The sequence below is a fragment of the Tachyglossus aculeatus genome, chromosome X3, assembly GCF_015852505.1.
Source record: "Tachyglossus aculeatus isolate mTacAcu1 chromosome X3, mTacAcu1.pri, whole genome shotgun sequence".
Lineage (NCBI taxonomy): Eukaryota > Metazoa > Chordata > Mammalia > Monotremata > Tachyglossidae > Tachyglossus > Tachyglossus aculeatus.
Genome location: NC_052099.1, coordinates 5,218,917 through 5,240,916, shown reverse-complemented (window position 1 = coordinate 5,240,916; position 22,000 = coordinate 5,218,917). Strand labels below are relative to the sequence as shown.

The following is a 22,000-nucleotide window of genomic DNA, read 5'->3' as shown; positions in this document are numbered from 1 at the left end:
ATTGAGCATTTACTGTGTGGTTAGCACTGTACTGAGCACTTGGGAGAGTACAGTACAACAGAATTAGCAGACACATTCCATGTCCATAATGAGCTTGCAGTCTGGAGGGGGAGAAAAAAATTAATTTGTATAAATAAGTTGTGTATAGTAAATATGTGTGTCTACGTGTGGGATTTCTGGAATTCCAGTAAGCTCAATTCTCCTCTATTTCGAGTCAGAAGGACCTGCGTTCTAATGCCAACTGCACCATTTAGGTGAGTGACTTAACTTCTCTGTACCTCGGTCACCTCATCCGTAAAATGAGGATTAAGATTGTGCGCACCATGTGGGACATGGACTGTGTCCAACCTGATTAGCTTCTATCTACCCCAGCGCTTAGTACGGTGCCTGGCACATAGTAAGCGCTTAACAAATACCGTATAAACAAAAATGCCTTGTGAGAAAAGTGTGGGTTTGGTCAGTGCCATGCGAGAGTGTGGGAGGCAAAGATAATAATAATAATAATAATGGCATTTGTTAAGCTCTTACTATGTGCAAAGCACTGATGGGTGTGTATGTCCAAGATTTCTTTCCAATTCAGTCCTTCAGATAAGAAAGTAGCCGTCCTCCCTTTCAGGGGAAATTAATCAATTAATGATATTTATCTAACACTCACTGTGTGCAGAGCAAAGCTTGGGAGTAATAACAATAATAATAAGAATGTATTTGTTAAGCGCTTACTATGCATCAAGCACTGTTCTAAGCACTGAGTACAATGCAGCTGAGTTGATAGACACATTTGTTGCAAGAAGCCTAAAGCCTAGAGGGGGAGACAGATATTAATATAAATAAATTATGGATCAATCAATCGATGGTATTTATTGAGCACTTACCATGTGCAGAGCACTGTACTAAACACTTGGCAGAGCACAATGCAACAGAGTTGGTAGGCATGTTCCCTGCCCACTAGTAGCATACAGTCTAGAGGGGAGGCAGATATCAATATAAATAAGTAAATTTTGAAAATGTACATAAGTGCTGTGGGGCTGAAGGTGGGGTGACTATCAAGAGCTTAGAAGATACAGAACCAAGTACAGTTGATTACTAGTTTTAATATTTGCATTGTGATTATTGTTGCTAGAATCTGTATTTGTCCTTGTTGAAAGGTTAATCACATAGCCAGGAGATTTTGTTTTTGGAAAACCTCATCTCATTCACACACCTGATTAATCCTTGTAACCGTTACGATATGAAACCTCAGACTTATCTGAGAAATACTTATGGAATAATAATGGAAATCACGGCTGGACTGCTAAGATTCAATCAATCGTTAGTATTTACTGAGAACTTATTCTGGGCAGAGCAGAGCAATAAATCAATCAGTGGCATTTATTGAGCTCTTTCTGTGTGGGGAGCTGTATGTACTAAGAAGTCAATCAAGCAATAGTTTTTATTCAGTTGGAGAGCACTGTACTAAGCACTTGGGAGAGTACAGCAGAATTGGTAACCATGTTCCCTACCCAAAATGAGCCCAAGTCTAGGGGGAGAGACTTGGATATAATAATGATGGTATTTGTTAAGCGCTTACTATGTGCCAAGCACTGTTCTAAGCGCTGGGGGGGATACAAGGTAATCAGGTTGTCCTACGTGGGGCTCGCAGTCTTAATCGCCATTTTACAGATAATAATAATAATAACAATGGTATTTGTTAAGCGCTTACTATGTGCAAAGCATTGTTCTAAGCCCTGGGGGGATACAAGGTAATCAAGTTGTACTACGTGGGGCTCACCGTCTTAATCGCCATTTTACAGATGAGGGAACTGAGGCACAGAGAAGTGAAGTGACTCGTCCGAAGTCACCCAGCTGACAAGTGGCGGAGCAGGGATTAGAACCCACCACCTCTGACTCCCAAGACTCTTGCCATTGAGCCACCCTGCTTCTCCTGTATTTATGTATGTATGTTGAGTGTTGTGGGGCTGAGGGAGGGGTGGATATCAATTGCTCAAAGAGGATAGATCCGAGTGCCTCGACATTGCAGAAAGGAGGAGTAGGGGAAGGGAGAGGGAATAAGGGAAGGAAGAGGGAGGAGGGAAGCATTATTCTAAGCACTTAAGAAAGTTCACGAGACAGCAGGCATGACCCTGCTGTCACAGAGTGCAATGCACTGTCCCAGCCGCAGTGTTTTCCTTAACCTGCAATCAAGTGAATTTATATTAGTTTCGGGGGGGCTGTGAACAAACAGGCTGACTGTAGTCATACGAAAATGCAATTATTGCTGCAATCAGATGGATTCTCCCTTGGGTCTTCTGTTTCTTGGGCTTCTCTTCCGCTTCCCCCACCCATTAACTATGGGACTCTCTCAAGGCCCTGTTCTGGGTCTCTTTCTATTCTCCGGTTACACCAAACTTCTTCGGAGAACTCATCCTCTCCCATGGCTTCAATTACCATCTCTATACAGATGAATCCCAAATCAACCTCTCCAGCCTTGATCTCTCTCCTTATCTGCAGTCTTGCATTTCCGTAATTTAATCTATTTATTTATAATAATGTCTTTTAATGTCTGTCCCTCCCTACAGACTGTAGGCTCATTGTGGACAGGGAACGTGTCTAACAACTCTGTTATATTGCACTCTTTCAAGTGCTTAGTGCACAGTAAGCACTCAATAAATGCCATTGATTGATTGATTGATTGAGGGGACAATGCCACTGGACGCTGAGCTATCTTCAATAGTTTCTCAGAGTCAGGGGCCACCAGTTAGCAACAAAGATCTGGAAGAAATTCATCAGGTTTCACATTCTGGCTGCTTCGTCCTTCACTAGCCTTCAGCTGCACTGGCTCCACTGACCTATGGAGAGGGAGAATGAGACGACAGTCACCGATTTCATCCTCCTGGGACTCTTCCCTGAGTTTCGACATCCCAACGTCATCATCTCCTTCATCCTCCTGGTCTACACCACCGCATTCGCCGGAAACGCGGTCCTGATCCTCCTTATCTGGGCGGACGTCCGGCTCCACACCCCCATGTACTTCCTGCTCAGCCAGCTCTCCCTCGTCGACCTGGCCTTCATCTCCACCACCGTCCCCAAGATGGAGGTTGACTTCTTCTCTGGAAAGCGAAACATCTCAGTCATCGCGTGTGGAACCCAGATTTTCTTCTACTTCACCCTGGGGGGAGCCGAATGCCTCCTCCTGACCTTCATGTCCTATGACCGTTACGCGGCAGTCTGCCACCCCCTGCGTTACCCGGTCCTCGTGAACCCCAGAGTCTGCGTGCAGATGGCGGTTGGATCGTGGGTTGGGGGGGCCTTAAGCTCCCTAGTCCAAACTGTCTACACCATGAATCTTCCCTTCTGTGGCTCCAGGGAGATCCACCATTTCTTCTGCGAAGTTCCGGCCGTCTTGAAGCTGTCCTGCGAGGACACCTCGGCCTACGAGATGTCAGTATTTGTGACGTGCGTCGTGTTCCTGCTCATCCCCTTCTCCCTCATCGTGGCATCCTACGCCCTCATCTTCCTCTCCGTCCTGCGCATGGACTCCAGGGAGGGACGAAAGAAAGCCCTGACCACCTGCTCCTCCCATCTCACCGTGGTCACCCTCTACTTTGGTCCGAACATCTTCATCTACATGACACCGGGCTCTTCCCATAGCCCCGATCAGGACCAGGCCATGTCTGTTTTCTGCACCATCCTCACTCCGCTGCTGAACCCCCTCATCTACAGCCTGAGGAACAAGGAGGTTGGGGGAGCCCTCAAGAAGGTACTGGGGCAGCATCCAGTCTCCAAATAGAAGGGAATCTGCATCATCATCATCATCAACAGTGACATTTATTGAGCTCTTAGCTTTGCAGAGCACTATATATATTATATATATTATAACCCCTCCTTCTTTTGGGCTCTTTTTCTGTGACCCAGGTGCCTGCAGGTAAATCCAGACCCCATAAATGCCTTCTGCCACTCCAGCCCATCCCAAATTTGCCCAACATCCAGACTCCCAAGCAGGCCCAGGGTTTTGCATTCCCACTGGGTTTCCACTGCTTGTCCACTGCAAGACTGCCTCCTCTCAATCACCAACCTGCCGTCCTGAAGAGCCTTTCACAGGACTCCAACCATGGGACAGATATTCTCTGCTCTCATTCTGTGGTATTTATTGAGCGCTTATTGTGTGCAGAGCACTGTACTAAACACTTGGGAGAGTTCAGTAAAACAGAGTCGGTAGATACGTTCCCTGTCCACGAGAAGCTGACAGTCTAGAGAGGAAGATAGACATTAATCAATCAGTAGTATTTATTGAGCACTTACTACTAATACTAAAACACCTACTGCTATGACAATTATTACTACTACTATTATTGCTCCCCTCTCAGGGTCATTCATTCATTCATTCAATCGTATTGATTGAGCGCTTACTGTGTGCAGAGCACTGTACTAAGCACTTGGGAAGTACAAGTTGGCAACATATAGAGACGGTCCCTACCCAACAGTGGGCTCACAGTCTAGAAGGGGGAGGTAGAGAACAAAACAAAACATATTAACAAAAAAATAAATAGAATAAATATGTACAAATAAAATAAATAAATAATAAATAGAGTAATACACCTGGAGAGTTTCCAGTCCTCTACCAGTCTCGGCTACAGGAGGGAGAGTCGAGCAGACGTCTACCCATTCCATTCCTAGCTTGGCCAGTGGCTAGCGAGTGGAAGGCCATCTGCTACAAATCAAAACTCGCCCATGCTGGGCAGCAGCGACGTGGGAGAGAGTCGAGGGCGGAGACTCGAGTTTACCGCATGGAAAAACTTCCATATTTTTCCAAGAAAACTCTATGGACACACTACCAGAACGATTGCAGATGGCGAGCGGGGCGTTCTGGGAGAGTCGAGTCCGTGGTGTCTCTGTGGGTGGGAAACGACTCGACGGCATAAAACAAGATTATTAATGCTACTTCTACTATCACTATTACTGTCATTACTAATATTGCTGCTACTATTACTACTGCTACTATTCACTATTACTGCTCCTACCATTTCTGCTGCTGCAACTGCTACTACTATTAGTACTGTTACTACTAGCAGGTATGCGTCTTCCGTTTCTTGCTTACTAATTTTCCTTTTAGACTGTAAGCCCACTGTTGGGTAGGGACTGTCTCTATATGTTGCCAACTTGTACTTCCCAAGCGCTTAGTACAGTGCTCTGCACACAGTAAGCGCTCAATAAATACGATTGATTGATAGTAGTAGGAGTGATGCTGAAAGAGCCTGGGCTTGGGAATCAGAGGACGTGGGTTCAAATCCCAGCTCTGCCGCTTGTCCTCTGTGTGACTCTGGGCAAGTCACTTCACTTCTCCGGGCCTCAGTTCCCTCATCTGTAAAATGGGGGTGAAGACTGTGAACCCCGTGTGGGACAACCTGATTACCTTGTATCTACCCCAGCACTTAGAACAGTGCTTGGCACATAGTAAGTGCTTAACAAATGCCCTTATATTTTTTTGAGAAGCAGCATGGCTCAATGGAAAAGAGCGTGGGCTTGGGAGTCAGAGGTCATGGGTTCAAATCCTGACTCCACCGCTTGTCAGCTGTGTGACTTTGGGCAAGTCACTTCACTTCTCTGGGCCTCAGTTACCTCATCTGTAAAATGAGGATTAAGATTGTGAGCCCCACTTGGGACAACCTGATCACCTTTTATCCTCCCCAGCTCTTGCTTTGCACATAGTAAGCGCTTAACAAATACCAAAATTATTATTATTATTATTATTATTATTATTACTATCACTGCTGTTGGTACTATGTGGTGATCAGAGGCAGCAGATCCCAAGCAGCTGGCTATTTCCAAGATGCCTCTCAGATCCCAAAGCCCCGCTCACCAGTGACGATGAGAACTGTCGTTGAAGGCGGCTGTGAAAGAGGCCTGTCCGACATGGGACCTTCCAACTCCCTCCAAGCCCCATCTTTTCCCAAGCCCCCAGAATGCCTTCCCTCTCAACTCCATCCTATCTAGAATGGGAAGAGAAATCCACTATATATTTTCCCCCATTTTAAGCTCTTTTGAGCGCTATGAAGTGGTATTTATTGAGCACTTGCTGTGTGCAGAGCTCTTTATTAAGCACTTGGGATTGTATAATACAACAGAGTTGGTAGACACAGTCTCTGCATATGGTCCAGAAGAGGAGAGAGCACTAATATAAATTAATGTCTGCCCAATGAGAACTCTTCGCAAGCCATCGTGCATTGCCTCTTTCTTGTCAGTTACCTTCAGGTCCCACCCCCAAGAGCCTTCTGAAACAATCATTGCCTACCCTCAATGATCCATTTAAGAATTATCCTAGCACTTTCGTCTAGTTCGGTCACATTTGTGTGAATCAAACTGGCTTCAGGATCTAATCCCAGTGAATAATAATAATAATAATAATGGTATTTGTTAAGTGATTACTATGCGCCAAGCACTGGGGTAGATACAAAGTGATCAGGTTGTCCCACGTGGGGCTCACAGTCTTAATCCCCATTTTACAGATAACTGAGGCACAGAGAATTTAAGTGACTCGCCTGAAGTCACACAGCTGACAAATGGCTAAACCGGGATTCGAACCCATGACCTCTGACTCCAAAGCCAGTGCTCTTTCCACTAAGCCATGCTGCTTCCCAGAGAAAGCGTGTGTTCCAAGACCACTGTAGAAGGAGAAGAGGGCATAAATGATATTTTTCCTTTAATACCTCGGCTTGAAAAGTCCAATAGAGAAATCCAAAGTTTAACTGGACTTTTCTTTAGAGAGTTTCCTCTTTTGAAATCCCAGCTCTGATGCTCGAAGTGGGGGTTAATTAAAGTTCTGACACAGAATTCTTCCAGGGCAATCTCATGAGAGCTCACAGGCCCCAGAGGAAAAACAAGCAAGGACTCCCGCTTGCAAATTTCAGCTTGAATCACCCTCCTGGATTTTATCCCCATGGTACTCGAGACCTATAAACACACCAAACTCTGTTACCAAGGATGACCACCGACTCCAAAATCAGATTCCCAGGTTAAAGTTTCTTAGAGGAAGAAAAACTGCTTACCTTTGATTCAAAAGAGAAAACGTAAAAGAAAAAATGCAGAAATTTCCCCCGTTTCCAAGAAACAGAGATGATCTGATCTGAGGAAGGTGAGAAGATAGTCGTTGGATCATAGACATGGCATGAGGTAGCTTGGTTGATGGTAATGCCTGAATCTGATTGTAATGGTAACTGTGATATTTGTTGGATGTTTACTATGTGGCAAGCACTGTACAAAGCACAGAGGTAAGTACAATTTATTAACTTGTATCTACCCCAGTGCTTTGAACCATTCGTGGCACATATTATGGCATTTGTTAAATGCTTACTATGTGCCAATCACCGTACAAAGCACCAAGGTAGACAGAAAATAATTATATTGGACACAGTCCCTGTCCCACATGGGGCTCACAGTCTAGGTAGGAGGGAGTAGAATTAAATTCCTATTTTACAGATGAGGAACCGAGGCACAGAGAAGCTAGATGACTTGCCCAAGATCACGCAGCAGAGAAGTGGAAAAGCCAGGATTAGAACCCAGATCCTCTGGTTCCCAGGCCCGTGCTCTTTCCGATAGACCATGCTGCTTCTCATGGTTATCAATTATTATGAATTAATCAATCAATCAGTGGTATTTATTGAGCACTTACAGTTTGCAGAGCACTGTATTAAATGCTTGGGAGGGTACAATTCAACAGACCAGAAGGACCTCACAGTTTAGAGAGGAAGACAGGCATTAATATAAAAAAATAAATTATGGATATGTTCATAAGTACTGTGGGCTGAGGATGAAGTGAATAGTTTTTTAATGGGTACAGATCCAAGTGCAGATGAGAAAAGTGCAGGTCAAGAGCTTAGTACAGTGCTCTGCACACAGTAAGCGCTCAATAAATACAATTGATGACTGAAAAAATGCAGGAAGGACGAGTCAGGGGAAAGAGGGCTTATTCAGGGAAGGCCTCGTATTATTACGATCCAACCACTTAGACTGTGAACCCCATATGGGACAGGGAATGTATCCGATCTGATTGTATTGTATCTACACCAGTGCTTAGAACAGTGTGTAACACATAGCACTTGACAAATACCATAATTACAATCAAATCTTGAATCTCCTCTATTCTTGGTGACACCTGAGTTCAACCATCTGGGATTTCCTGGGGCTAAAGAAATCCCACACTCAAAAATCCTGTGATATTCTGGTGGACTACATTTTTGTGTCCTATAGCTCCTCTGACCTGGCCTCCTGAATCCTTCAAAATGAGGATGAGCTGAGAGGAATACTAAGTTGTGAAATTCTCCAAAACATATTTCTGCCTCCTCCTCTCCCTTTTATCATGCATGTTCCAGAGAGGGTGGGAAATCCTGAGGTCTTTGACACTCTAGGCAGCGTATCGAGTAAAATGTCAGCCTTTATCCAGAGAATCACTGAATTAATCGATCCATAAATCAGTTGTATTTATCGAGTGCTTACTGTGTGCAGAGCACTCACCATCCCCCCATCTTACCTCCTTCCCTTCCCCACAGCACCGGTATATATGTATATATGTTTGTACATATTTATTACTCTATTTATTTTACTTGTACATACCTATTCTATTTATTTTATTTTGTTAATATGTTTGGTTTTGTTCTCTGCCTCCCCCTTCTAGACTGTGAGCCCACTGTTGGGTAGGGACTGTCTCTATATGTTGCCAACTTGTACTTCCCAAGCACTTAGTACAGTGCTCTGCACACAGTAAGCTCTCAATCGTACTCTCAATAAATACGATTGATTGATTGATTGACTGATTGATTACAGTACAACAGAGTCGGTAAATACACTTCCTGGCCACAGCAAACTGACAATCTAGAGGGGGAGACAGACTTTAATATAAATCAGTAAATTATAGATACATACATAAGTGCTCTGGGGCTGAGAGAGGGGCTAATAAAGGCATAGCAATGGGAAAAGAAGCAATGAGGACTTAGGGAAGGCCCCTTGGAGGAGTTATGCCTTCAATAAGACTTTGAAAGTGGGGAGAGTAATTGTCTGTCGGATCGGAAGAGGGAGGATGTCCCAGGCCAAAGCAGGATGTGGGCGAGAGGTCAGTGGTAAGATAGATAAAATCGAGTTTCAGTGAGTGGATTGGCATTAGGAGATCAAACTGTGTGGGATGGATTATAATAGGGAAGTAAGGTAGGAGAGGGCAAGGCGATTGAGGGCTTTAAAGCCGACGGTAAAAAGTTTCTGTTGGGAGGTGGATGGACTGAAGGGTCTTGAGGAGTGAGGAAACACGGACTGAACGTTTTTGTAGAAAAATGATCCTGGCACGGACTGGAGTGGGGAGAGACGGGAGACTGGGAGGTCAGCAAGAAGAGTGATACAGTATTCAAGACAGGATAGGATAAGTACCAGGATTAATAATAGTAATAATAACTTTGGTATTTGTTAAGTGCTTACTATGTGCCAAGCACTGTTATAAGCACTGGGGGATATACAGGGTAATTAGGTTGTCCCATAAGGGGCTCACAATCTTAATCCCCTTTTTCCAGATGAGGTAACTGAGGCACAGAGAAGTTAAGTGACTCGCCCAAAGTCACACAGCTGAAGTGGCAGAGCCGGTATTAGAACCTATGATCTCTGGCTCCCAAGCCCGGCCTCTTTCCACTGAATAATATTTATTTATTTATTCATTTTACTTGTACCTATCTATTCCATTTATTTTATTTTGTTAGTATGTTTGGTTTTGTTCTCTGTCTCCCCCTTCTAGACTGTGAGCCCACTGTTGGGTAGGGACTGTCTCTATATGTTGCCAGCTTGTACTTCCCAAGTGCTTAGTACAGTGCTCTGCACACAGTAAGCACTCAATAAATACGATTGATTGGTTGATTGATTGAGCCACGCTGCTTTTCTAATGAATATGGTAGCAGTCTGAATGGAAGGGAAAGGGTGGATTTTAGCGACGTTTTGAAGGTTGAGCTGACAGCATTTAGTAATCGATTGAATATGTCGGTTGAGTGAGAGAGATGAATCGATCATAATGCCAAGGTTATAGGCTCGTGAGACAGGAAGGATGGTACGCATGAATACTGATGATGATGATGATGATGATGATGAAGATGATGAAGGGCGGAACTTTAAAGTGTCAGGGCAGCGTCCGAAGCATCAAGCAAAACTCTTCACAGTCAGCTTCCAGATCTCTTACTCGCACATTCCCCTTTGGTAATGCCGGACTGTGCGTGTTTGGTTGGACTTTTTCTAGCTGATGTATCAAACTGTCCGTAATAGTCGTGTGGGGAAAGGAAGGGCAACAGATGGACGACAGTTGTTCAGTACAAGACGGATGATTTGATTAAAAGGTCAAAGCATGTAAGGTTGGTATAGGCAGTTTAGGAGCTTTAATGAGCCCCCACTAAATAGGTGACTTACTACTCAGAATGGACTTAGGAATTGGTAAGAATAGACTCCAATGTTTTCTTCTAGCTACTTACTTGTTTGAAATAATCCCTTCACCATTAATGATAATAACAATAATAATGTTGGTATTTGTTAAGCGCTTACTACGTGCAAAGCGCTGTTCTAAGCACCGGTGGAGAAGCAGCGTGGCTCAATGGAAAGATCACGGGCTTTGGAATCAGAGGTCATGGGTTCAAAGCCCCGCTCCGCCAACTGTCAGCTGTGTGACTTTGGGCAAGTCACTTCGCTTCTCTGTGCCTCAGTTCCCTCATCTGGAAAATGGGGATTAAAACTGGGAGCCCCCCGTGGGACAACCTGATCACCTTGTAACCTCCCCAGCGCTTAGCACATAGTAAGTGCTTAACAAACACCATTATTATTACAAGGTTGCCGGGTTGTCCCATGGGGGCCTCACAGCCTTAATCCCCATTTTCCAGATGAGGTACCAGAGGCCCAGAGAAGTGAAGTGACTCACCCAAAGTCACACAGCTAAGTGGCAGAATTCGAACTCATGACCTCTGACTCCAAAGCCCGTGCTCTTGCCACTAAGCCGCGCTGTGAAGTTTACCCTATGGTACTTTCTCTACTCAGCACTCTTCGCTGGAAACCACTGAGGCTGCATCATGGAGAGAGGAAATGAAACATCAGCGGATGAATTCATTCTCCTGGGGCTTTTCCCTGAGTTCAGACACCGAACCTTTCTCATCTCCGTTACCCTCCTGATCTACATCATGGCCCTCGGGGGAAACGCGGTCCTGATCCTCCTGATCTGGGCGGACCTCAGGCTCCACACCCCCATGTACTTCCTCCTCAGCCAGCTGTCCCTCATGGACTTGGCCTACATCTCCACCACCGTCCCCAAGATGGCTGAGGACTTCTTCTCGGGGAAGAGGAACATCTCGTTCGTCAGCTGCGGAGCCCAAATCTTTTTCTTCTTCACCCTCGCGGGCACGGAGTGTCTCCTCCTGACGCTCATGTCCTATGACCGCTACGTGGCTGTCTGTCACCCGCTGCGTTACCCGGTCCTCATGAACCACGGGGTCTGTCTGCAGATGGCTGCTGGGACCTGGCTGGGGTGTGTGGTGAACTCCCTAGCCCACACTACCTACACCATGGTTGTCCCCTTGTGCGGCCCCAGGGAGATCCACCATTTCTTCTGCGAGATCTCGGCCGTCCTGAAGCTGTCCTGCGAGGACACCTCGGCCTACGAGTTAGCGGTGTTTTCCATGGGAGTCGTGTTTCTGCTCGTCCCCTTTGGCCTCATCCTAGTCTCCTACGCCCTCATCTTCCTCTCCGTTCTGCGGATGGACTCCCGGGAGGGCCGGAAGAAAGCTCTGGCCACCTGCTCCTCCCACCTCACCGTGGTGGCCCTCTACTTTGCTCCAAACATTTTCATCTACATGACACCCGGCGACTCCCATAGCCCCGAACAGGACCAGGCCGTGTCCGTTTTCTGCACCATCCTCACCCCGCTGCTGAACCCCCTCATCTACAGCCTTAGGAACAAAGAGGTGTTGGGAGCCCTGAGGAGGGTCCTAATCAGGGGTCTTTTCTCCCAGTGGAACAGGAGGACAAAGGGCCTTCGTCTTCTGAACTCCCGTGAATGGCTGCGCTGAGATTCACTAGGGTAGAGGTGTTGGGGTATTTGTTAAACGCTTAGCATGTGTCAAGCATTCATTCATTCATTCAATTGTATTTATTGAGCGCTTACTATGTGCAGAGCACTGTACTAAGCGCTTGGGAAGTCCAAGTCGGCAACATATAGAGACGGTCCCTACCCGACAACGGGCTCATGGTCTAGAAGGGGGGGGACAGACGACAAAACAAAACATGTAGACAGGTGTCAAAGTCGTCAGAACAAATAGAATTAAAGCTATATGCACGTCATTAACAAAGTAAATAGACTAGTAAATATTGTGAGACAGGAAGGAAGGTGGTGCTGTCTACACTGGGGGGAACAAGTTTTGGGTGGGAAGATAAGGATTTCTGTTTTGGACATGTGAAGTGTCAGTTTATTTATATTAATGTCTGTCTCCCTCTCTAGACTGTAGGCTCCTTGTGGGAAGGGAATGTGTTTGTTCTTTGTTATACCGTACTCACCCAAATGCTTAGTACAGCGCTCTGCACACAGTAAGCACTCAATAAATACGATTGACTGACTGACTGACATCCAAGTAGAGATGTCCTGAAGGCAGGAGAAAATGTGAAACTACGGGAGAGGGAGAGAGATCAGGCACTGCTATAAGCACTGGGGTTGATTCAGTGTCATCAGGTAGGACACAGTCCCTATCCCACACGTGGTGCTCACAGTCAAAGCAGGAGGGAGGGTTGAGGAAACTGAGGCACAGAGAAGTGAAATGACTTATCCAAGGTCATACAGCTGGCACGTGGAGGAAAAGGGATTAGAACCCAGGTCCTCTGACTCCCGGGCCCGGACTACACTGCTTCTCTACTAAACTCTACTAAAGAGTTTGGTGGAAAGAGCCCGGGCTTTGGAGTCAGAGGTCATGGGTTCAAATCCCGGCTCCACCAATTGTCAGCTGTGTGACTTTGGGCAAGTCACTTCACTTCTCTGGGCCTCAGTGACCTCATCTGCCAAATGGGGATGAAGACTGTGAGCCCCCCGTGGGGCAACCTGATCACCTTGTAACCACCCCCAGCGCTTAGAACAGTGCTTTGCACATAGTAAGTGCTTAATAAATGCCATTCTTATTATTATTATTAAGAATTCTACTAAAATAATCACTTGCTTCCTGTGTGACTCATTTACCTTCCCAGAGTTTCATGATCTCCATGTGTACAGGGAAGAGATCGTACAAAAATAGATCCTGTCCCCCCGGGATCTTGTATCACTCTGTTTTAAGTGTGAGCTGTAAGTTTTAACTTCCCATTCTAGACTGTAAGCTCACCATGGGCAGAGAAGGTGATGATCAACTCTGTTGTACTGGACTCTCCCGAGCGCTTAGTACAGAGCTCTGAACATAATAAGTGCTCAATAAATACCACTGATTGATTGATCGATTGATAGACGGTATACTTGTTGTGGGCAAGGACTGTGTCTATCAACTTTCTAGTATTGTACTCACCCAAACACATAGTACAATGGTCTGTTCAATGGTAAGTCTTCAATATATGCATTGATTGTTTAATTAATGTTTCTCTCCCCATCTAGAATACAAGCTCATTATGGCCAGGGATCGTGTCTTTCCACTCTGTTGTATTGTACTCTCCCAATCTCTAAGTACAGTGCTCTGCATACCGTAAGTGCTCAGTAAATATGATTGATCGATCTTAAATAAATAGAGCACAGGCCTGGGAATCAGAAGGAGCTGGATTCCAAGTCTAGCTCCGCCACTTGTCAGCTGTGTGACCTTGGGCAAGCTGTTTCACATCTCTGTGCCTCGGTTCAGTTCCCTCATCTGTAAAATGGGGATTAAGACTGTGAGTCCCGCGTGGGATATGGACTGCGTCCAATCTGATGAGCTTGTGTCGATCGCGACGTAGTAAGTGCTAAACAAATACCATTCAGAACATTTGTTTGGGAATGCTTGAAACCTCAAGGACACTGATTGAAGCTTCTGTTACCTCACAACCCTTCTAGACCTCATATGTGGTAGCGTTTAAGAGGGGAGAATGCTGATCGTCTTTGCTTTGCCTCATAAAGTACGAATTCCTACAGCTCTGAGCAAGAGGTTTTTCAGATGAATGGAAAGAGTCCTCTACAAGTTGATCTCCAATATGTTTTAGCCCCCTCTCCACCCCCAAAACCGTGGTGGCCAACTTCTCCATCTTTCTCCCAACAGGATAGATTTGACTGAATCCCCTCATCCTCCCAACTCCAACACATACACACATGCACAATCCATCCCAAACTCGTTCTGAAACTTCTCATTCTTCTCTTCTTGCAATGATAGAACCACACAGAAGGTAAAGATGAACACATAGGAAAGCAGTGTGGCCCAGTGGAAAGAGCGGGGGCTTGAATCAGAGGACCTCTAGATTACAATCTCATTGTGGGCAGGAAACGTGTCTACAAACCTGATTACATGGTACTCACCCAACCGCTTAGTGCAGTGCTCTGCACACAGTAAGCACTCAATAAGTGTGATTGAAATATGATTGATTGGTAGATTGATTAACCTGGGTTCTAATTCCACCTCCACCACTCGTTGGCTGTGTGACCCGTACTGAACACTTCACTAAACATTTGGGAGAGTTCAGTACAACAGAGTTGGTAAACATGTTCCCTGGTCACAGCGAGCTTCCAGACTAGAACCCAAATCTCCTGACTTCAGGTCCCATGCTCTTTCTCTGAGGCCATAGCTGAAATTCAAATAGATTCTCCTCTAGGGATTGTTTCTGTAAGGATTTCCCGTTTAGTCCCTCAGCTCTGGGATAGCTGAAATTCAGGCTAATTAAAGTCTAGGGACGGAATTCCTCCAGGGCTCAGAACAGGCACAGATTCAGAGATTCAACAGAGATTATACGAATCGCAGGGGTAGCTCTAGGAGCTCGATAAATATCATTACCACGGACTACTGCTATCTGTAATTTATGCTACTGTCTGTCTCCTCCTGTAAGCTCCTTGTGAGCAGGGACTGAGTCTATCAGTTCTATTGTGCTCTCCTAAGCACTTAGTACAGTGTTCTGTAAACAGTGAGTGCTCAAGAAATACAAGGGAAGCATTGAGTTCAAGGCTGAACCAGTTAGCTTGTGGAGACTGTGAATCCAGAGTCTGAATTCAACTCCTGAGAGGCAGAACAAGCAAAGGAGGAAAGGCAAAGGAGAATGTCAAGTTAAGAGGTTACGATGACTGATGACACAGGGATGGAGCAATAAAGCCGGTGTTTGCGGAGGACCATCACAGTGAGTGCTTTCATTCCTCACTAGAAGGATTTTTAAGTTGACACGATTTTATAGTAAAAACTGTGGCACTTGTTGAATGCTTACTATGTGTCAAGCACTGTTCTAAGCGCTGGGGAAGATAGGAGATCATCAGGTCAAATACCATCCCTGTGCCACTCAGGGCTCACAATCTAAGTAGGAAAGAGGACAAGTATTGAAACCCCATTTTACTCATGAGGTCACTGAGGCACAGAGAAGTTAAGTGACTGGCTCAAAGTCACACAGCTGACCAGTGGCAAAGCTGAGATCTGGACCCAGATCTTCTAACTTTCAGACCTGTGTTTTTCCAGGGGGCAAAGCTACTCTTCTGTCTGAAAAAAGTCTGCAAAAGACCTACACCCTTGGAAAACCTCCAAACTTTGAAAATTGCCTCAGAGCTAAGTTAGGATAGGAGTCAGGGTCAAGGGTGAATGGGGATTTGGGTGATGACTGAGGTTAGGATTAAAGGGACGTATCAATGATTGGCTTCATCCGTGACTGGGAGGTTCACGATTAAATGCTAGTCAACATCTTAACAATTAATAAGAGGCCTTCCCGAATTAAGCTCTCTTTTCCCCTGCTCCCTCATCCTCTCTTTTATCTATGCACTTGGATCAGTGACCTTTGGGCAGTTGGTATTCGCCCCATCCTCGGCCCCATATCTGTAACGTATTGATTTATATTTATGTCTTTCTCCCCCTCTTGACTGGAAACTCCTCGTGGAAAAGGAACGTGTCTACCAACTCTGTTGAAATATATTCTCCCAACCTCTTAGTCCTCAATAAATACCACTGAGTGATCGATTGATGATTTTAAGGCCTTGAGAAGTGGCAGCAGATTTTTCAAGATTCCCATGTCTACCTTCTTTTCTTTTTTTATGGTATTAGTTAAGCACTTACTACGTGTATTTTCCTTAAACAATCCAATATACTCCCCTTTATTCATCCCCCCATCCCAGTACCATAGCACTTAGATGCATACTTGTAATTGGTTTGTTTATATTAATGTCTGTCTCCCCCTCCAGACAGTAAGCTCACTGTGGGCAGGGAATGTGTCTGTTTATTGTTGTATTTTACTCTCCCAAGAATTTAGTACAGTACTCTGCATCATCATCATCATCAATCGTATTTATTGAGCGCTTACTATGTGCAGAGCACTGTACTAAGCGCTTGGGAAGTACAAATTGGCAACATATAGAGACAGTCCCTACCCAACACTGGGCTCACAGTCTAAAAGTCTCTGCAAATAGTAAGCGTTCAGTAAATGTGATTTACTGTCTGCCTGGTAATGTACGCTTTCTAAGATAGAAATATTGAATTGGGGAGACAGATTCATATACTCATATACTGCATCGGCCTTCTCTTACTGTATCAGCCTTCTCTTACTGCATCAGCCTTCTCTTACTGCATCAGCCTTCTCTCTGATCTCCCATCCTCGTGTCTCTCCCCACTTCAGTCCATACTTCATTCTGCTGCCCGGATTGTCTTTGTCCAGAAACGCTCTGGGCATGTTACTCCCCTCCTCAAAAATCTCCAGTGGCTTCCAATCAATCTGCGCATCAGGCAGAAACTCCTCACCCTGGGCTTCAAGGCTGTCCATCACCTCGCCCCCTCCTACCTCACTGCCCTTCTCTCCTTCTCCAGCCCAGCCCGCACCCTCCGCTCCTCTGCCGCTAATCTCTTCACCGTACCTCGTTCTCGCCTGTCCCGCCATCGACCCCCGGCCCACGTCATCCCCCGGGCCTGGAATGCCCCCAATCCCTCTGCCCATCCGCCAAGCTCGCTCTCTTCCTCCCTTCAAGGCCCTACTGAGAGCTCACCTCCTCCAGGAGGCCTTCCCAGACTGAGCCCCTTCCTTCCTCTCCCCCTCGTCCCCCTCTTCATCCCCCCATCTTACCTCCTTCCCTTCCCCACTGCACCTGTATATATGTACATATGTTTGTACATTTTGTTACTCTATTTATTTATTTTACTTGTACATATCTATTCTATTTATTTTATTTTGTTGGTATGTTTGGTTTTGTTCTCCGTCTCCCTCTTTTAGACTGTGAGCCCACTGTTGGGTAGGGACTGTCTCTAGATGTTGCCAACTTGTACTTCCCAAGCGCTTAGTACAGTGCTTTGCACACAGTAAGCACTCAGTAAATATGATTGATGATGATGATGATGATGATATTAACAAGGGGAAATAAGGTGGGGAGATGAGGTTAGTCAGAGAAGTGGTTTGAGAAGGGCTTTGAAGATGTGGAGGGGGTTCTGAGAGAGGGGTCAGTGGGCTCCACTCAGTCTAGACGAGGAGCCCTTAGGGAGCCCCCTAAATGGAGGACCACCTGTGGGGGGCTAGACCACCACCTAGCAGGGAATCAGTCAATCAGGGACTTTTGATGGAACCCTTACTCTGTGCAGGACAGTATACCAACGCTCGTTCACAACGAGTTTACAGTCTCACCCCTAACATGGACTGCTGGCAGGTTATCAGCCTTGTTGGAAGAGTTCACAGAAGGTCAGAACTACTGACTGAGCCCGCTCCGCCCCCTCCCCATCCCCCCTGCCTTACCTCCTTCCCCTCCCCACAGCACCTGTATATATGTTTGTACATATTTATTACTCTATTTATTTATTTATTTTATTTGTACATATTTATTCCATTTATTTTATTTGGTTTACATGTTTTGTTTTGTAGTCTGTCTCCCCCTTCTAGACTGTGAGCCCGCTGTTGGGTTGGGACCATCTCTATCTGTTGCCAACTTGTACTTCCCAAGCGCTTAGTACAGTGCTCTGAGTTCATTCATTCAATCATATTTATTGAGCGCTTACTGTGTGCAGAGCACTGTTCTAAGCGCTTGGGAAGTACAAGTTGGCAACATATAGAGACGGTCCCTACCCAACAGCGGTTCACAGTCTAGAAGAAGCGCTCAATAAATACAATTGAATGAACTGAACGAATACCTGGACTCCCGGGCCTGCAGTAGTTCCAGAGGAAAGAGCAATAACAAGATTCTATAGCTGCTAATAAAATAACGATAATAATAATGACGTAATGCTCCAAGCGCTGGTCTAAACACTGGGGTAAATACAAGATAATCAGATTGGACGCAGTCCCTTCCCACTCACAGTCAGTCTAAGTGACGAGGCGGTACGAGGTACTGAATCCCCATTTTACAGATGAGGAAACTGTGGCACGGAGAAGTGAGTTGACTTGCCCGAAGTCAACCACCAGGTAAATGGCAGTCGGGAATGGAGCCGTCCTTTTAGTAATCAGTCAATCAATCAATCAATCAATCATATTTATTGAGCGCTTACTGTGTGCAGAGCACTGTACTAAGTAGTAGTCAAGTTTCTGGCCAAAGAACCACCTAGGGTCTTTTATGACCACTAGTGAGAGTTATAATAGTACTTTCACAAAAAGCAACTTGGCCTAGGAGAAAGACCGTGGGCCTTGGAGTCAAAGGACCTGAGTTCTGATCCTGTATATACCACTTGCCTGATGTTTGACCTTGGACAAGTCACTTCGTTTCTAGTCCCTCAGTCTCCACAGCTGTAAAGTAGGGATTTGATACCTGTTCTCCCTCATACTTAGGCTGCAAGGCCCATGTAGCCCAGGGATTGATTGTGTCTGATCGGATTATCTTGTTTCTACCACAGTGCTTAGAACAGTACTTGGCACATAGTGAGCGGTTAACGAATATCATCTTTTAAAAAATGAAATTCCTGAAGGTTCACAGTCTGGCTTCTTTCCCCATCTCTGTGTTTTAGTTGAAACTGATAAAGAAAAGACATGGGGAGAAGTAATGCTACCTCAACAGTGACAGATTTCATTCTACTGGGACTCTTTCCAGAGTTTGGATATCCGGGCTTACTTCTCTCCATCGCCCTGCTGACCTACATCGTCGCCCTCGTCGGAAACTCGGTCCTGATTCTCCTGATCTGGGCGGACGTCCGGCTCCACACCCCCATGTACTTCCTGCTCAGCCAGCTCTCCCTCATGGACGTCACCTTGATATCCACCACCGTCCCCAAGTTGGCCGCCAACTTTTCCTCGGGGACAAAGGCCATCTCAGGAGCGGGCTGTGGAGCGCAGATCTTCTTCTCCCTGACCGTGGGAGGAGCCGAGTGCCTCCTCCTGACCCTCATGTCCTACGACCGCTACGTGGCCGTCTGTCACCCCCTGCGTTACCAGGTCCTCATGAGCAATCGTGTCTGCCTGCGGATGATCCTCGTATCCTGGACGGGGGGCATTATGAATGCCCTGGTCCTAACCGTTTCCGCTATGCAAGTCCCACTGTGTCAGCCCAGGGTTCTCCACCATTTTTTCTGCGAGATCCCCGTCATCCTGAAGCTCTCCTGCAAAAATACGGCAGCCTACGAGCTGGCTCTCTTCGTCCTGGGCATCGTGTTTATGCTCATCCCTTTCTCGCTCATCGTGGCCTCCTATACCCTCATCTTCCTCTCCATTCTGCGCATGGACTCCCGGGAGGGGCGGAAGAAAGCCCTGGCCACCTGTTCCTCTCACCTCACCGTGGTCACCCTCTACTTAGGTCCCACCATGTTCATCTACATGAGGCCGAATGCCTTCCACAGACCCGAGCAGAACCAGGCTCCCGCCGTGTTCCCCACGATCTTCACCCCAGCTCTGAACCCCCTCATCTACAGCCTGAGGAACAAGGAGGTTTGGGGGGCTATGACCAAAGTATTTTTAAGATGGTCTGAATCAGGGTAAAATAGAAATATTTTGCGGTTATCACAGAGTTGGCCTAGGGACCAGGGACCCTCATACTGTGATCACGTGCCGGAACCTTCTTGGACCGGTCGCGTTTTCTAGCTATCAATGCCAATGTCTTCACGGCCTCGTTTGAGACTTAAATCCGTAAGGCTCTCGTGAAACAAAGCTGAAAGTATGAAGTGCCGTGGAGAAATGCCAGTTATTTTTCCTGAGTTGGAATGCCAAGTCAACACTGCCGTCCCTTCAGCCATCCTCACCGCGGATGGATGTACGTACACCCTCCTTAGCACACCCAGAACCGTGAATACACTTGTATGCAGTAAGCATTCAATAAATACCATTGATTGATAAGTATATCTGTCCAGTCGATGATTTGACCGTTCAATTTGCGATTTTTTTAATGTTTGCCCACCGTCCATTAGAGCATACCTCCTTGTAGGTAGGATGATCAGTGAGCTAATGGATTCGATAGCCCGGCCGTGATATGAATCGATATCCAGGAAGGTGGAACCCAGCAAGGGAAGGTGAGGCCCCTGTCAGAGATGCCTACCAATTCTGTGTGAACCCCCCGTGGGACAACCTGATCACCTTGTAACCTCCCCAGCGCTTAGAACAGTGCTTTGCACATAGTAAGCACATAACAAATATCATTATTATTATTATTATTATTATTATTATTATTACAATATACTCTCCCAAGTGCTTAGTACAGTGCTCTGCACCCAATACGTTCATTCATCCAGTCCTATTTATTGAGTGCTTACTCTGTGCAGGGCACTGTACTAAGCGCCTGGGAAGTAAACCCCACTGTTGAGTGGTTGACTGAGAAAAGCAGCAGGTAGAGAGGTGGTGGCCAGTCTACTCCAGTGATTTCCTTTATTAAGGTTGCTGGGCAGTGTGACCTAGTGGAAAGAGCTTAAATTTAGGCATCAAGGGACCTGGGTTTTAATCCCGGTTCTGCCACTTGCCTGCTGTGTAACAAATCACTTCACATGTCTGTGCCTCAGTTACCTCATCTGTAAACGGGGGGTTCAGTGCCTGTTCTCCCCGTGAGGCTCCGAGCCCCATGCATATCAGGCCCTATGTCCAACCCGATTTTTTTGGTTCTACCCTCTAGAGAAGCAGTGTGGCTCAGTGGAAAGAGCACGGGCTTTGGAGTCAGAGGTCATGGGTTCAAGTCCCGGCTCCTCCAATTGTCAGCTGTGTGACTTGGGGCAAGTCACTTCACTTCTCTGTGCCTCAGTTACCTCATCTGTAAAATGCGAATTAAGACTGTGAGCCCCCCGTGGGACAACTTCATCATCATCATCATCATCAGTCGTATTTACTGAGCGCTTACTGTGTGCAGAGCACTGTACTAAGCGCTTGGGAAGTACAAGTTGGCAACATATAGAGGCAGTCCCTACCCAACAGTGGGCTCACAGTCTAAAAGGGGGAGACAGAGAACAAAACCAAACATACTAACAAAATAAAATAAAATAAATAAAATAAATAAACAACTTGATCACCGTGTAACCTCCCCAGTGCTTAGAACAGTACTTTGCACATAGGAAGCGCTTAATAAATGCCATTATTATTATTATTAGGCTGCAAGTTCCTTGTGGACAGGGAATGCGTCTACCAACTCAGTTGCACTGTACTCTCCCAAGCGCTCAGTACAGTTCCCCGCACAAAGTAAGTTCTCGATATATGCCGCTGATCGATCTACGCCAGCTCCTGGCCTATAGTAACAGCCTAATTAACGCCATTATCATTATTAGTGTATAATTTCAGTGAAATTTTCTTTAGAGACCAGTTTGATTGCCTCAGCTCTGGTATCTAAAATGCAGGCTAATTGAAGTCTAGGGACAAAACTCTCCCAAGACCTCACGAGAGCCCGAAGACACAGGCGGTGAATCCCTCTAGTGAATTTTAGCTTGATCCACTGTCCTGCTTTTAACCCCCTTACGTCAGAAACATA

General features: G+C 46.0%; 3 protein-coding genes across 3 annotated transcripts; all 3 read left to right on the top strand.

The window, feature by feature from the left end:
* The first annotated feature begins 2,827 nt into the window (after window positions 1–2,827).
* LOC119948908 (olfactory receptor 2T4-like) lies at window positions 2,828–3,766 on the top strand. Its single transcript, XM_038770460.1, has one exon. The coding sequence runs from the start codon at window positions 2,828–2,830 to the stop codon at window positions 3,764–3,766; it is 939 nt and encodes a 312-aa protein (XP_038626388.1).
* Window positions 3,767–11,057: 7,291 nt separating this feature from the next.
* Window positions 11,058–12,050, top strand: LOC119948913 (olfactory receptor 2L2-like). Its single transcript, XM_038770464.1, has one exon. The coding sequence runs from the start codon at window positions 11,058–11,060 to the stop codon at window positions 12,048–12,050; it is 993 nt and encodes a 330-aa protein (XP_038626392.1).
* A 7,045-nt stretch (window positions 12,051–19,095) lies between these two features.
* LOC119948949 (olfactory receptor 2T27-like) lies at window positions 19,096–20,082 on the top strand. Its single transcript, XM_038770514.1, has one exon. It carries the CDS (start codon window positions 19,096–19,098, stop codon window positions 20,035–20,037), a length of 942 nt encoding a protein of 313 aa, XP_038626442.1. The 3' UTR covers window positions 20,038–20,082.
* Window positions 20,083–22,000: the final 1,918 nt, after the last annotated feature.